This window comes from Pezoporus flaviventris, unplaced genomic scaffold (genome assembly GCF_033815535.1).
Source record: "Pezoporus flaviventris isolate CSIRO_AGI_PZ_B2104156 unplaced genomic scaffold, CSIRO_AGI_Pfla_v1 ptg000040l, whole genome shotgun sequence".
In the NCBI taxonomy this organism is placed as follows: domain Eukaryota; kingdom Metazoa; phylum Chordata; class Aves; order Psittaciformes; family Psittacidae; genus Pezoporus; species Pezoporus flaviventris.
In genome coordinates, this window is record NW_026892588.1 from 1,342,085 (window position 1) to 1,357,133 (window position 15,049).

The 15,049-nt window shown below is 48.0% G+C and overlaps 2 protein-coding genes and 1 long non-coding RNA gene across 5 annotated transcripts in view; 1 reads left to right on the forward strand and 2 right to left on the reverse strand.

Moving 5' to 3' along the window:
- Positions 1-10,097, reverse strand: part of PLEKHB2 (pleckstrin homology domain containing B2) — a 476,827-nt gene extending 466,730 nt beyond the window's left edge. The window contains exon 1 of the mRNA XM_061465416.1: positions 10,093-10,097. The gene's annotated coding sequence lies outside the window, so the exon portion shown is untranslated. The remainder of the gene's footprint in view (positions 1-10,092) is intronic.
- On the reverse strand, positions 31-10,910 carry MAP6D1 (MAP6 domain containing 1). 2 transcript variants are annotated; one of them, XM_061465418.1, is made up of 3 exons: positions 10,034-10,910; positions 3,164-3,281; positions 31-696 (listed from the first exon to the last, which is right to left on the reverse strand). In XM_061465418.1, exons 1-3 carry the CDS (start codon positions 10,516-10,518, stop codon positions 670-672), a joined length of 630 nt encoding a protein of 209 aa, XP_061321402.1. In that variant the 5' UTR covers positions 10,519-10,910; the 3' UTR covers positions 31-669. The 2 variants fall into 2 exon arrangements, with proteins under 2 accessions (XP_061321402.1, XP_061321401.1); XM_061465417.1 differs by having other exon boundaries at positions 31-747.
- LOC133275453 (uncharacterized) lies at positions 3,218-13,879 on the forward strand. 2 transcript variants are annotated; one of them, XR_009745534.1, is made up of 4 exons: positions 3,218-3,325; positions 7,952-8,152; positions 12,524-12,734; positions 13,764-13,879. It is a non-coding gene; the product is annotated as an uncharacterized LOC133275453 (long non-coding RNA). The 2 variants fall into 2 exon arrangements; XR_009745533.1 differs by having other exon boundaries at positions 12,524-13,879.
- Positions 13,880-15,049: the final 1,170 nt, after the last annotated feature.

Genomic DNA, 15,049 nt, shown 5'->3' on the forward strand with positions numbered 1-15,049 from the left:
CTGTCCGCTGAAGTTCAGTCCCCTCTGTGTGAGCCCACCAGCCATGGAAACGTCCAGCTTTCTAGCCTTGAAGCCCCAAGACACTGCATATGCCAGATGCATTTTGGAGTTCAATGATGCTGGCTTCCTCCAGCTTCTGAAACAACCCTGGAAGTTCACACCAGCCTTTTTGGTGCTATGTTTTCTGGTGCAGCCATTTCAGGTCCTGTTTCCAAAACCCCTCAAGAAGCTCCGAAGTCATCCAGATGCTCCCTGTCTTTCACTTGTTTACTGAAGAGGATCCTGCTAGATGAAACTCTTTTTGGTTTTAATTATCCATCCCATTTGTGACTATTTTCCCCTCCCACCCTGTGTATCTGAGCACAGGGATGTTGCCTGCTATACTTGCTGCCTTTGCTGCCTGAAGTCAATCTCCTAATGTGAGGCCAGCTGGCAGAGTAATGAACGTGCTCCCATGTAAAACTAGGTCACTCCTCACAGCATGGTTTGCCAGCTCTGAACCAAGTGCTTTGCGGTTTGTTGTGTTAACATAAAGTTTGTGTGCATGTCATCAATCACTGGGGCTGCTGTTGGTAACGCTGGCTCTTTGATCTTAACGCTCCTCATGAAAATTGCATAGATACATCTAACTCCATGTCTGAGCTGCCTGGGTGTGAGGAGGGTCTGGGTTCACACGTTGAGGATCCGTGACGGCGCCTGGAAAACAGCAGAAGGGTTGGGGGAGAACCTGGTCTTCACCTCTGGGATCTAGTGGGGTGAGGGGGGAGAGAAACATTAGTGTGACACAGGGTGCAACTGGATTGCCTAGAGAGTCTGAGGGCTCTGGGGTGTTGTGGCAGTCTGCTCTCCCCTGTAACATGCAAGCAGTAGTTCTTGTCTGGGCATCAGTCATAGAATCCTAGAAGCATAGAGGAGTTTGGGTTGGAAGGGACCTTCAAAGCGCATCCAGTTCCAACCCCCTGCAATGAGCAGGGACACCTTCAACTAGATCAGGTTGCTCAGAACCACATCCAGCCTGGCCTTGGATGTCTCCAGGGATGGTGCATCCACCACCTCTGGGCAACCTGTGCCAGGATTTTACCACCCTCATTGTAAAAGTGTTTCTTCCTCATGTCCAGCCTGAGTCTCCGCTCTTTTAGTTTAAAACCATCACCCTTGTCCTATCTCAGCAGGCCCTGGTACAAAGTCTCTCCCTATCTCTCTTACAGACCCCTTTTAAGTACTGAAAGGCTGGAATGAGGTCTCCCCAGAGTCTTCTCTTCTCCAGGCTGAACAACACCAACTCTCTCAGCTTTTCCTTGGTACACTGAGTGTACTGAGCCTTTCTGCAGTCTTTGTAAACTCGATGGAACTGGCCTTGGTGTACAAGGCATGGAGCTTTGTTGTAGCCCAGCCCTTGCACCTTGAGGTGTGTGGTTTGATGGGGGACAACCACAGCTGGGCAGGCCTTGAGCCAGCCTCTACAAGACAGACCTGGAGCACCTGAAGGAGAAAAAACAGTTACTGGCTGAGCCAGGCTGTGAAACTGCAAGGGCTTTGATAAGGATTTTAGCTCCTCAGGCCTGGAGGAAAAGGTAGAGATAACAGAGGTTGCTCTTTCTCATGTCTGTGGAGTCAGAATTTCATGCAGTATGTGGCTGTTGTGGTTTTACTGAGGCATGAGGGACACCTGGATGCTTGTGTCTTCCCTAATGCTTAAAGGATTTGAAATAGGACTGGCCATAGTTGTGATTCCAGCCCAGGATTCTGGGTGAAATCTGGCTGTAAAACATGAAAGGATGGAAAGCTTTGCTGGGTGCTGAGTGTTCTGATGGCACCGTCGGAGCAGAGAAAACAGAGCAAGACCACAGGCAAAGAGAGTACAGGGAAAGCTATCGATCTGGTGGTTGTTTCATTGTTCTGATTTTTCCATTCCTCTGGGGATGCGTCTGACACACTAAGGAACAAGAGGAGTGTCGCAAACAGCCTGTGCACAGCTCAGTAGCAAAGCAGGCAGTTGGGACACAACATAACCCTGATTCCCCCATGGGAGCAAAAGCACAGGCTTCAGGCAAGAGGGAAAGTCTAACTGGCCAAGTGTGAACCACGGAGAGTCCAACTTCTCTTTGAACTGGTGACTCCTCGGCACACTACACCTTTCCCATACTGTCTGGAGGAGAGGCTGTGGTGATGCCCTGGGGCTCCGGGAGATGGGACCTCTGTTTGGACAGTCCAGAGTGCAGTGTCCTCAGTGGCATGTGTTTGTGTCTGAGATTTCCCTTCCTTGAGAACTGGGATAGTGACTCTGAGGGGTTCATCTAGACCCCACTCCTTTGTATCCTATCTGCCAAATAGGAAGACACTGTATTTTGCCCTTTCAGGGTCAAAATGTAGGGGATAAGGGTTAAATAACCTCTGTTCTCATTGCTGCACCTCAGTAATCAGCCCAGACTATTCAGAGAAAGGAAGTAGTTTTGGTGAGGTTTGAAGATTTTGTTTTGCCTGAGGTTACTGTCCCACTTTTAGTGGAGCTTACCCATCCTGTGCCTCCTGTGCCATGTCACAGCAGTGTGCCAGCAATCCTCTGTGGAGGGGACACTTGACTGTCTGCTAATTAAACACTTCCTCCTCCTCTTTTGCAAGGCTAAGATTTACTTTCTTACATGTGGCCCTGGGGCAGCTGCTATTACCTCTAACCCCATGGCACGCTGTGGCCAGGGAATTCAGCCCCAGCCTTTTTCTGCTTTCCCAGTCTCTCAGTGTTGCCAGTGAATGGCTTTTAGGGTTGGTTGTGAAGTGCCATTCTTTTTGGTGGTCTGCTGCAATAAGCAGCTAAACCAGAGCCTTGCTGGGGCACATTTTCCTCCTTCATGGGGATGGGGAGTGTGGGGAACCCTGCCAAAGAAAATGTTGAGTACAAAGACACGTTTTCTTGTAGGATTTTTAGTAGTACTTAGATGTATTTCACCAAGAAAATAAGCTGGTATATAGAGAGTTGTAGAAACTCACAGGAAAATCCCAAGGAACGGATGGCCACATTACCTAAGGGACTGTGACGAAAGAGTGGTCAATGAGGGCATGGTTTTATTCTACATGAAGCACACTGGTAAAAAATGAGGAGTTCCTTATGTGCACTTTGGGCTTTACTCATATCAACTGTGGGATTTTAACAAATGTCAGTTACCTTAAAGTCTGCCTTGTAGCTTGTCTCTTTAACAAAATGGTCTTCTGGGATAATGAAGCCTTGCTTTGTCTTTATAGGCTTGGATGGTTTTGCTCCAGTCCATGGGCGATACTCTTGCCTGAAATGAGATTAAGAACCAGTAAAACACAACATATTCACAAGGTACATCTGCTCAGAGTAGCTGCAAAGGCTTTTACTAGCTGCTTATACACAGGATCAAGGGGTAAGACTATGTCCTGAGCCATGTCCAGGCTAGGAAAATAGGCAGTGTTTTAATGTGCCGAGCTTAGCTTTGATCATAGCCTTTCTGATTTTCATGTTGTTCAGCCTGGAGAACAGAAGATGCCAGGGAGACATTCCAATACCTAAAGGGGCCAATAAGAAATCTAGAGAGGGACTTTTGGTAAGGCCATGTAGTGACAGTACAAGAGGGAATGTCTTTAAGTTAAAAAGGGTAGATGCAGATTTAGATACTAGGAAGAAAATCTTCCCTGTGAGGGTGCTGAGGCCCTGGCACAGGTTGCCCAGAGAAGCTGTGGCTGCCCCATCCCTGGCAGTGTTCAAGGCTAGGTTGGAGCAACCTGCTCTAGTGGAAGGTGTCCCTGCCTGTGGCAGTAGGTTGGAATGGGATGAGCTTTATGGTGCCTTCCAACCCAAACCATTCTATAATACTATGCTTATGACTTTCCCAAGAATGCTGTTTACTATTTTGGTAGTAGCTGCAGTTCCTCTTTTTAAAATCTCATTTAAAGTGTATAGGTGTGGAGTATTACTTGAGAATGTGTAGCCTGGTCTCAATCTATGATTCTGTGAATCCTTTTAGTATATTATCAAAATACCTACTGCCTGGTTTATGCTCAATTTCTAAACATAGATTCAGCCTTAAAGTGCTGCCCCTTTTCTTGGTTGATTTCTAGGCACAGGATACGACTCTGGGCTGTATTTAAGCCAATGAGAAACCAGAATGCTACCAAAATTAATTCCAAACAGTTAAATAACTGTTTCTTGACTGAGTAAGCTGCTGGCACTGGCCTCCTATCAAGATGGATGAGTTCATGTGCAGGCACAAGGAAATGGGCAGGAGCCTGCAGCTGGGTCTGACAGCAGTTTGTCAGCTTGAGTGAAGGTGGAAGTGAGTTCTTAAATCCAGTCAGTCAGTAACAAATATTGCTCTTTGGAAGAGCTTCCTGCTGCCAGAAAGCAAACCCAGGCCCCTGTCAGGCCTGTCTATGTGCACTGTAAATCTTGTCTCTTGAGTAGTTTGCTCTTGCTGTTTGAGCCTTCACTTCCTGCCTTCTCTGCATCTTGCTGTTCAGCCTGTGCAGTTCTCAGGGTGCTGATGATGAGGTTCCTGCTGCTTTAGCACCGGAGGATAAGGAAGCACCTTTGCAGAAAGGCAATTTTGGCCAAGCAGTGCCCCAAGAAGGCAACCTTTCAGCAGGGAATCCCAGCCACATGTGAATGCAGAGTTACAATCGGAGGTTTGCAGTGCTGTGCAGTCAGAGGTGGGACACACAGCTACTGGGCAAAATACCAGCAAAATGGTACAAAGCCATCAATTACATCCCAGCAGTTTCCAGGAACTGGAACCTGCTGCTCCACATAAAGCCGGATAGCCTCAAGGATGCTGGTGCCATTGATTCCTAACCATTCATCCTTGTGCTGGCTGGTCTCCCTGCTGCATCACACTGCAATAGTGCATACCCAGCTTTCCATGAATGACTGTGCTGCCTGTCTCTGCAGCCAGCTCTGTCTGGCTGCTTTGTACAGATCATTTGCTGATTTGGCAGGCCCCCAAACACAGCCCTTTTGGATCACAGGACCCTCATTTTGGCTGGAAGTCAAACTGTTCCCCTCTCAGCCGAGATAGCCAAGGCTATTTTCAAGGCACCTACAAACAACAGAGGAAAGGTTCTGCCTTCACCCATAGAAACGAAAGTGTGAGGGCAGATACAGCCATGACTTAGACCCACAACAGCAGCATTTCTTTCTTGCAGTCACCATTTTCCCTGGGTGAATCCAGGACTCTGAGCTGCAGGGAAGGGCTGGGCAGAACAGAGATGACTGATCTCCTATGGCATGAGCCCTCCTGGATAATGGACCCATTGAACTGTTTTTCCTCTGAGATAGATCTGACATGTGCTGGAGCCCCTTCCAGGTCTTGGACACGAGCAGGTTGTGCCCATTCTCCTGCCTGGCCAAAGAGCACAGCACAAGGACAGAAATGGGGGAAAGGAAAAGCTGATGGAAGAAAAAACCTATGAGGGTAGAGAGACCAGCACACGGGAATTAGAGAGCAGGAAAGCAGAAGACACTTGGCTGCTTCGCGTCTCAGCTCTTGCCAGCAGCAAGGTAATGCGGTACTTTGAGCTGCTCATAACTCACAGGAAGGAAACAACAGCAAAAGACTGGACTGAAAGGTCAGGAAAAATCTGTAAGCCTCAAAATGTTGTCTTAGGGTGAGTTTTAGGGGCTTGCCCTCCTCACAGAGATCCTTGATGGAGTACTTACAGTGGTGTGATAGGACAGGCAGCTGTCTGAATGAGGGGTGTGGATAGGTCTTAGGAGCTTGTCTTTTGTTATTAGCCCACTTCCCTTTCTTTCCTCTTTTTCTCTAACGTAAGTTTGGGTGTACTTTGAGCGGAAGAAATTCTTCCAACCTTTATGCAGCAGCTTTGAATCTTTCCCATTTCAGTTCTGCAGTGTACTTTGCGTATCAGACATCCTCTCTTGAGCCACTATTTCCACCCCTCTCCCTCTCTCCTCCCATGACTCTGTCCCTGTTCAAGCCCTCCCTTCCCCCAGCCAGGCTATGGAGTGCACAGTGGGTCCCTTTGGATCCATCCCAATGCCTACACCAAGCAAGCTTACTTCTTAAATTGTATAAAAATCAGGGGCTTCAGTATTAATTTCCCCAAGCAGCAAGATACTTAAGAATGTAAAGATAACTGTAAGCCTTGATTATAAAAGCTTTACTCCTATTATTAAGGATAAGTACGCATTTAAATATCTTGCTGGATCAAGGATGGAGCTCCTCATACACAGTACTGTTAACCCTGCCAGCTCAGGTGTGTGTAATGATCCCACACATTTCTGAACACAAGTGTAGGCATTTTCTGTTTTTTTCTGCACAGCTGAAATAAGGTGCTTTTCAACATGAAGCAGTCACCACAGTTCATGTTGCCTTTCTGCACACTGTCTAAAGGGGGGTGGATAGTATGGACAGCCAGTATGGACAGGATGCTCTGCGATTGCATCCATACTTATGCGAAAAGTGTCTTCCCCTCCATTCTGTGGTATCAGCCTTGGTGTGGAGGATGCTCCACCCCGGCGGTGTTCAAGGCTAGGTTAGACAGAGCCTTGGGTAGCATGGTTTAGTGTGAGGTGTCCCTGCCCATGGCAGGGGGGTTGGAACTGGATGATCTTAAGGTCCTTTCCAACCCTAACTATTCTATGATTCTATGTCAGCTCCACAGGCACAAATGCAATGGACATCATGTGCTGAATACTCACACAAGAAGGTGGAAATGCAGTTTGCTGAGGGATCTTTCACCCTGCTATTCCCAAAATCATTGTCAATGCTACATCTCTGTAATGACCTCAGCTTTTCAAACCTTTTCATCAGAACAGGACTGCTCCTCCTGGGTGCACAGGAAACCCTGCTGATCTCAAGTTTGGTCTGCTTTACAGCTGTGCCTCCCACCTGCAAACAAGTTGGGTGTTATGACTCTCACTCCTGCTCAAAACACCTATGGTGTGAAAACACCAGCTGCAAAGATGAAGCTCTGCTTGGGGCTGGAGCTGTGGATGTGTACAGAAATAGCCATTCCCCTGTTCCCCAAGTGCTAATACGAGTAAAGGTGATGGGTGGGGGAAGAAGAGGCAGAACAATTGCTCACAGCTCTGTGTAGATGTGAAAGCACATCTGAAGTGCTTTCCTAAAGCTGGCATGTTACTGAAGGGGAAACTGAAGTCTGAAGTGACTTAAAGTACAGCTGAGCCTTGCACAGGGTTCTCCTCCCAGCAATACCAGCCCTGGCAGAGAGGTTGTGCCTGGGTCCACGCTGCCTTTTAGCAAGGTGAGGTGATGCTATCCAGAGAACAGAGCCAGCTGGAGATACCTGCCAAAAGCTTCTCACATTCACTGCAGAAGTGAGGTAAGTAAAGCACTCATCTGTTTCCAGCATGCTATGACTAATTGTGTGCAAAGCCAGAAGTACACAGCACCTGCAACTTACTGCTGAAAGGGAGAAGGTACTTCCATGACCCCAAAGGACAAACCTTTGGGAAGGTGCAGCAGTGGGTGCTCAGCACTTCCTTCCACCTCCTCCAGCATCAGTAAGGAATAATCCACCTCAACTCTCTGCAGTCCCCAGGGTCTTTTCACAGTAGGAGCACATCCCATTCTAGCATTTCAAGTGCAGCTTATATGTATCTGCTTCAGCCTGTGTGCCTGAGCTCCCCCCCTGTAGCCCAGCTGAGGTTTGACTAATTCAGGCCCTGCAGAACTCCAGCCCAAATCCAGGGACTGGAAACAGGAGCTGCCCCATAGATCTGGGAACATGGGACAATAGTTTGGAGGTCAGGCAGCTAAGCTGTTCTTCCACCATTTATACAGAATTTGTCTTTCAAAATGAAGCACATCTTTGCTTCCTCAAGGCACGCTCTAAAGGCATTACATGGTTCACCAACGTTCTGCTCAGGCCCAGCACCCCCCAGCTGCTGCCCGTAACAGAACCCCCCTGCTCTGCCTCTCCCAAAGGTGACCTGTGTTTTCTCCTTCCTTAGTTGCCTCCGTGCCTCTGGGTGAATGCAGCCTACAGGAAGAGCTGGGGCAGATCCCTGCTACTAGAGGATAGTGGAGTTGTGTGTGGTTACCAAGGGACAGCCTAGTCCACAGGCCTTTGCCAGAGAGGAAGCCAGAGAGCAACAACCCCTGAGGAAAGATTAATGTCTGTAGACTGCAGTGCTACTTTTGGAAATACTAAGGTAAGAGGAAAAGAGACATAAGTATAGTGACATTAGTGGAAATGCGGTTAAGTGCTCAGCTTGCAGAAGAAGGCAACAGATCTAAATTAAAATAGATTTTTGCAGATTGTGAAGCTATTGTGGGCTTTTTTTCCTACTGCTTGTTTAGACTTGTGTGCTCAGTGGTCTGGGGATTTCTTATATTTGCAATGTTGTACTGAGTGATCATTCAAAGAAACTGTAGGAATTACTGGAATAAGATAAAAGTGGTTTGGCATGTGTATTCCTACCTGTATTAGTTGTACTGCATAGCCTCCAAACAGCTTAAAAGTTTTATGTGAGAACTTTGCCTAGCCGTGTGCCTCCATCCTCACCCTGCCCTGCTTTTCCTGAAGCTACCGTGAAGTATTACATGTTGCAAAGTTTGGTTTGATTTGCATGTTAGTGTGTCACTCCAGCCAGTACTTTGTTGTGTTATCTGTAAACTTCTTGCTCCTCCATGAAAGTAGTTGAGAGCCCTATGTAAGAACAGACAAGTCAGAAGGAAGAAAGGTGTGAGAAGTCTGAGCATTAGAATGGCTGTAGGAAAGTTCTCATGTAGGCTGATGCACCCTTCCTTTGAGGTCAGGCTGGAGAACCAGAGGAGGCTTCAACAGCAGTGTGGAGAGGGTTGTGTTTCTGAAAGATGCCCCTTGCTGGTCTTGTTCTAGGGAGGTTTCTCTAAAGTAATTCTTGTGCTGCTTTGAAATTTGAAAGTGCTTTCCCTCAAAACCAATCATCACCCTGTGACTGTCCTGTGAGAAGTGGAAAAGGATAGAACAGTGCATAAATTCAAGCACTGCAGTTATCCTTCCAGAATCCATATGGCAATTGCGCTAGTACCAGGGCAGCTGTCTGCATGAGGAGGAGTGGGATAAGCAATGCACTTTCCTCTGCTGGCCTGTAATCTTTTCAGGGCCCCAGTGTGTTTGTCTTAAAAGTGCTGTGATAAAAACGTAATGAATTGCACTTAAAAAGAGAAATGTCTCCTAGGTACATAATAGATAACAAGTATCTAAATGCTTGGGATTCTACTGGAGTAAAAACAGTTACTCTAGGTGTACCTCATAGGAATATTAAAGCCTGCCAAATATCATTCTGAGGAAGTGTGTGGTAACAATGCGAAACTGGTACCATATTCAACAGCAGCCTTTGTAGGGGCTGAAATCCCCTCTCCTCCCATGGTGGATGTCAGTGAGAACAAGGGCTGGATTTATGTGCATCCAGCCTGACTACTTGTTCCAGGAAATAAGCGTTTGTAATCAGTTGTCCTGATCACTGGGAAAGGAAGGCATCGATAACATAAAAGTCACGTAATAATTTTACAGGCTGTTTGGGAAAGGTGGTTTATGATGGTTTTTCCCATCACCCGTTAGATGGCATGTCTGGGGGGATATATCCCTGGTGTCTGCGTCTGACTAATCTTTGAGGCAATCATTTGGCTTGCCTTGAACAGGAGTTCTGCAGGGAAGATGATGATAGCCCTGTCAAGTTCGGGGAGTGCGACTGTTGAGTACAGCCGTGTCCTGTGCAGCTCCAGCTATCCCCAGCCCCGTGTCTCCCAGTAGCGGTTAGGTGCAGAGCTGCTGACTGGGGACGGCATCATGGATCCTACCCGGCTTTTACTCCTTATCCGCGGCAGGGGGTAGGGAGCGCAGGGCCGCCCAGCCGAGCCGCCTCTGGTGCAAAAGCACCCGGGGACCAAACGACGCTTTGCGGGACCGCACCTCCGAAAGCAAACGCGGCTTTGGCACAGGCTGAGGCGGCAGTCCCTGTCCTCCCCCGTTCCCTTGCTCACAGCCCCCCTTCTCTGTGCTGCGGAGGAGCATCCCTGGTTCGGGGCGGGGAGCGGGCCCCGCTTACCTGTAGGAGGTGGTGTGTCCGCCGTCCGCCTGTGGCCGCGGCCGGAGCTGTTCGGGGCCGCCGCTGCCGGGCAGGGCGCAGGCGGCGCGGCCCGGGGCGGGCTGGGGGGCGGCCCCGTCCCTCCCGCCGCTGCTGGCGCTGACCCAGGGGAAGGCGTCCCCTCGCCGCGGCAGCGGCCACGCTCGGAAGTCCCGCCGGTACTGGGTCTCCGCTGCGAAGGGCTCTCCGCCGGCGGACTCACGGCTCTTTCTGCGCCCGCCCGGCTTCCCGATGGCGGCGGCGGGGTCCCGCGGGCGGGGGGTCGGGGCGGGCGGGCGAGCGCTGCCCCGCGGAGGCGCTCCGCCGCGCTGGTGGTGGGGCCCGTCCTCCTGCTCCTCGATGTCCGAGTAGTTGTGGATGGTGAGCGGCACGGAGAGGTCGGACTTGTCCAGCTGGCTCCAAAAGCGGGCTAGGCAGCACACGCGGCTGATGCAGGGCCAGGCCATGGCCGCAGCGGCGCCCGCAGCCGGCCGCGCACCCGGCTTCAGCCCTCATGAGCGGCAGCCCCTCCTCCCGCCGCCCCCCTTCCCGGTAACGACACCCCCTCGCCGGGATTACGGACCGCGCACGTGACCCGGGCTGCCGGCGGTGCGGGAGCGGCCGCCGAGACCGGACCCGGCGGCAGGCGGCTCCGGGGGGAAGCCCCAGTGCGGCCCCGGCTGCTGCCTGCGGTGACTTCCAAGAGGCGCCGGCTCCCTCTCCCCGTGCGCCTCCGAGTACGGATTTTGCCTTCGGTGCGCTAGGAGCCCGCTCTGCTCCCGGAGAGCTCCGCAGTGTATCCAGGCACAGGCAGGGAACACCGCTCTGCTCTAGCTGGGTGGCACTGCTTAGTTATCATAGAATCCCAGGCTGGTTTGGGTTTGAAAGGACGTTAAAGCTCGCTCAGTTCCAACCCCTGCCACGGGCAGGGACACCTTCCACTAGAGCAGGTTTCTTCAAGCCCCATCCAACCTGGCCTTGAACACTGCCAGGGATGGGGCAGCCACAGCTTCTCTGGGCACCCTGTGCCAGCGCCTCAGCATCCTCACAGGGAAGAATTTCTTCCTAATGTCTCATCTCAATCTCCCTGCCGTCAGTTTAAAACCATTCATTCCCCCTTGTCCTGTCACTACAGACCCTTGTAAAATGCCAATAATTATAATTTCAAGTTATCCATCACCATCTCTGATTAGTGAAATCATTTGTATGTGAAAGCGGATGTTTATAAAATAAGCGATCTGGATGAGAAATAGCAGCTTTGCAATTTTCATTTCCAATGGCCGTCTACAACTCCCCCCACCTCTCGTAACACCCCACCTCTTCCTCCATTTGCATTAATAGTTTAACCACTTCACTTTTAAAATACGAGCTGTTGACCAAACCCCAAGCATTTGTTATGTACCTTAATGTATCATCCACATTATTTACTGTTTTCCAGAGGCTGGAAATTACAGCTTTTCTTTTGTACACTGAGGTTCATACCCAAACAGACCCGGCACAAACCACCAAAGCTGACAGAATTACACTGGGGGTAAGTCTGGCTTTTGAAACTTGGCATCTTGCGTGATAATCCTCCCCAGTTCACCATTCAGTGGGTTACTGCGGAAGAAGTTGGATCTGAATGCGTCACTGTAGGCTGTAAAAGTGAAGAGTGCAGATAAACTGAGATGCCACCTATTAGAAAATTATCTGTTTAACTTCACAGGTACTTTATTTTGGAATGGAATAATCTAGTCGCAGGTGGCTGTCTGGTGAGATCTAATATGAAATTAGGTAGTAGAACTTGAAAAGCTGAGATTTACTGCTCTATTTCAGCTGATCAGCCTGTATCTGTAGTGTATTTGCACCTCAGGCTTCAGTCTAGGATTGCACTTACCTCTGGTGGGGAGGAGGGCTGGAAATGCAGGTATTAGTCTGAGACAGAACCTCTCCTTGTCTGTTTGACCTCCTTTGAAACACAGTTGTCAAAGGATAGAAAGAAACTCCTTTAGCAGATGATGCTGATGTCCTAAGTATCTGATTTGGCACTTGCTGGTGCTGCTGGTGGTTCTAATTCTCCCTACTCCCTGTGCCTGTTGGCTAGGGCAGGGAGAGTCAGAAATTCCAGGTAACGCTTCTGGTCCCACACGGAAGTCTTGACACAGTAACATATGGGGTATTGGATGCTGCTTTTCAGTTCTTGCCTGAAAAGCCCACAAATACAATGTTGCTTTTAAGGATATTCAGGGAGACATTTCTTAATATTCTGCTGCATTTTGGTTTGTTGGTTTTTTTTTTGTTTTGTTTTGTTGTTTGTTTGTTTTTTCTGGAACTATTCTGCTCTATGTAGCAGTTCTTAAAAATAAATCAGATTTGAGTGTAGTGCAGAACGCTTCAGAAATGGACTTTACAGCCATGGGAGAAAACAGAACATCAGCTTTATCATCGCTATCACTGGCACAGTACAAATGATGCTCTGATCCTTGTTCCTAGGCCTGACTTAGCAAAATACATTGGAGAATAAATCGGATGTCTCTGCACTCCTTGTGCCTGCCGCTTCCTAATACTGAGTTCAGCTCTGGTGCTGTGTGTCTCAGAGCCCACCTACAGCACCAGGGAGTGCTTTTGAGCTGCTGCTCATTCTAGCTGGTAGGATGAAGCTGGCACAAAGGCTAGCTTGGATAAGGGATCCAGGAGGCACCGGGTGAGATTAAAAACTTGTCTGCATTTAGAAGAGATTTATTGTGATTAAAAGCTGGGGGAGGAGGTAGGAATACTGCAGCAGTAAAACTAAGGAAAGCCATCAAATCAGACAGCAAAGCGGCTGTTGCTGCTAGGAATGGGGGCTGAAACCTCCAGCAGACAGTTTGTTCTAATAATAAAATGAAATTCCAATAGAGCTGTTCACTACAAGGAAACAAAATACCCCTTAAACATGGCAAGGCCACAGCAGACATTCTTAGGGATCAAAAAAGGGTGAAGGATTGTGTCTCTACACAATTAACCATGACTTTACACTTAGTGCTGTTTCCCTATGCAAACACTGGCTGCTGTCTCTGCCAAGTCTGCATAATCACTACATTGTATTCTTATGCACAATAATAGCTCTTTGAAGAGGGGGAGAAAAGTCTTTCCACGTGGTTAGTTTTGTTTTAGGTGACTGGTTCTTTCTGTTATTGTTTTTTTTTTTTCTGGTTTTGTTTTTGTAATTCTTCTAATTTCTTTGTTATTCAAAGGTGTGACTAAATACTGAGGTACTGATGCCAGATTTTGCAAGAAGGGTATTTGCTTGCCAGAAATGTATTTTGTACTCTAGTGAGCTGTCATAACTCCAGGCTATTCCCTGTCTGACTGTTAGCTTTCTTATTGCAGTTTGAAAGTCATTTTGGAGCAGAGAAGATGGTTTACCTTCGTACATATGTTAAATGCCTCTAGAGTTCCTATAAATAAGGAAGATTCAGGTATCAAATAGCCTTTACAAGGCTATTAGGTCTAAAGTTAAGGTAAAGCTTATGCATCAGAAGTCCAGCAGAACTGCAGGCATTGCCTCTGAAGGGACGGCCTGAAAATGTTGTGGTGTTTACCTGCACGCTTCCTGCCTTAGCAGGTCTAACAGACCACAAGCGGGGCTCCAGCCTGTGCAAGCAATACAGGGGCATGACTTTCGACGTCTAAGGTAGGCACTGGCTACTATGGTGAAGAACTTAATTGTAACCTTGGCTTATTCTTCCAGACCTGTAAAACCTAATGTCATTCAAGCTTTACATACTGTTTCCTGCACTATTACTCCCTGCTGCTTTCAACCAGGATCTCTTTAAAAAACACCCTCAGCAAATAGAGAAATGTTGAACAGACTAGGTAAGCTGTTGAGTGGACAAGAGGTAATGCAAGGGGGGGGGGGGAATAAAAGAAGTGAGCAAAGACAACAGATAGACAAGCATTAAACAGGTCTGAGATCAACATGCAGATACTGTGAGCTATGGCTTTTGAGCTTCTTTGGCATGATATACCCCCTTATGATAAGCCTGTTCAGTGGCTATCTTATACGGCTGAGGTGGCTGCTGTTACTGCTGCTGGCGGCAGCTTGCTGCAGGTTCGGCTGCCCTCTCTCTGCTGCAGGCAGGGCTGCACTCTGGCTGAAGCCCTAAAAACTGGCATGATTGGCTGGGTAACAGGTTACAAACAGCCAGGCAGCTTCTGGAGCAGAGCAAAGGTCTATTAGAAATTCAGACTCCTTCATTTTTCAACTGTGTAAGTCGACGGGCACTTAAGGAACAAATCCTCAAGGGCCTCATTTTTCCAAGGGAGGAAGAAAAATGAGACTTGAACACTAGCCTGTGGCAGTAATTGAGTTTACAGCAATTTTGTACTCCATCATTTATTCGGACTGGTGCCTTTTGCATTCTGTATTCTTTGCCCTACAAGAAATTATTTTCTGCAAGGTACTGTTATCAAGCAGAAAGTCAAAACTTGGCTTCTTACAGAAGCAACATGTTCTTTGGCAAGTCAGTATACCTGGAATGACTAATTCGGCCTATAGGGAGGAGCTGAGGGTTTGAATGCACCAGCTCAGATCTGGGCAGACTTCTCAGCCCTTTGCAAGGGGTTTGGTAGTCATCATTGCAGGACAAGCACAGGGTAGCAACATACCCAAAAATCAATTGTTGTTTTTATTTGTACAGGAGGAACATTGGTCATGGTACTACCCTTTACTAGGGCATCTGATCTATTTTTGCTGTAGCTGTTTATTTAATAGACCTGGCACACTCTTAACCAAATATTAAGGTTTAAAAGTACTTAGAAAACCCTTAAAATTAGCAATATAGAATAACACTAAAAACCAAAACCAAACCCAGAAACTAATGCAGTGAAAGAATATAGAAAGCACTAGCAGTATAACTCACAGTAAAACATTCAAAACCACAGTATAAGACATTCTTCCACTGCATGTAATTATGAAAAAGATACGACTGTAGTAAATTCTAACAAGATTTGACATCATCTTGGAAGCAGATAGAA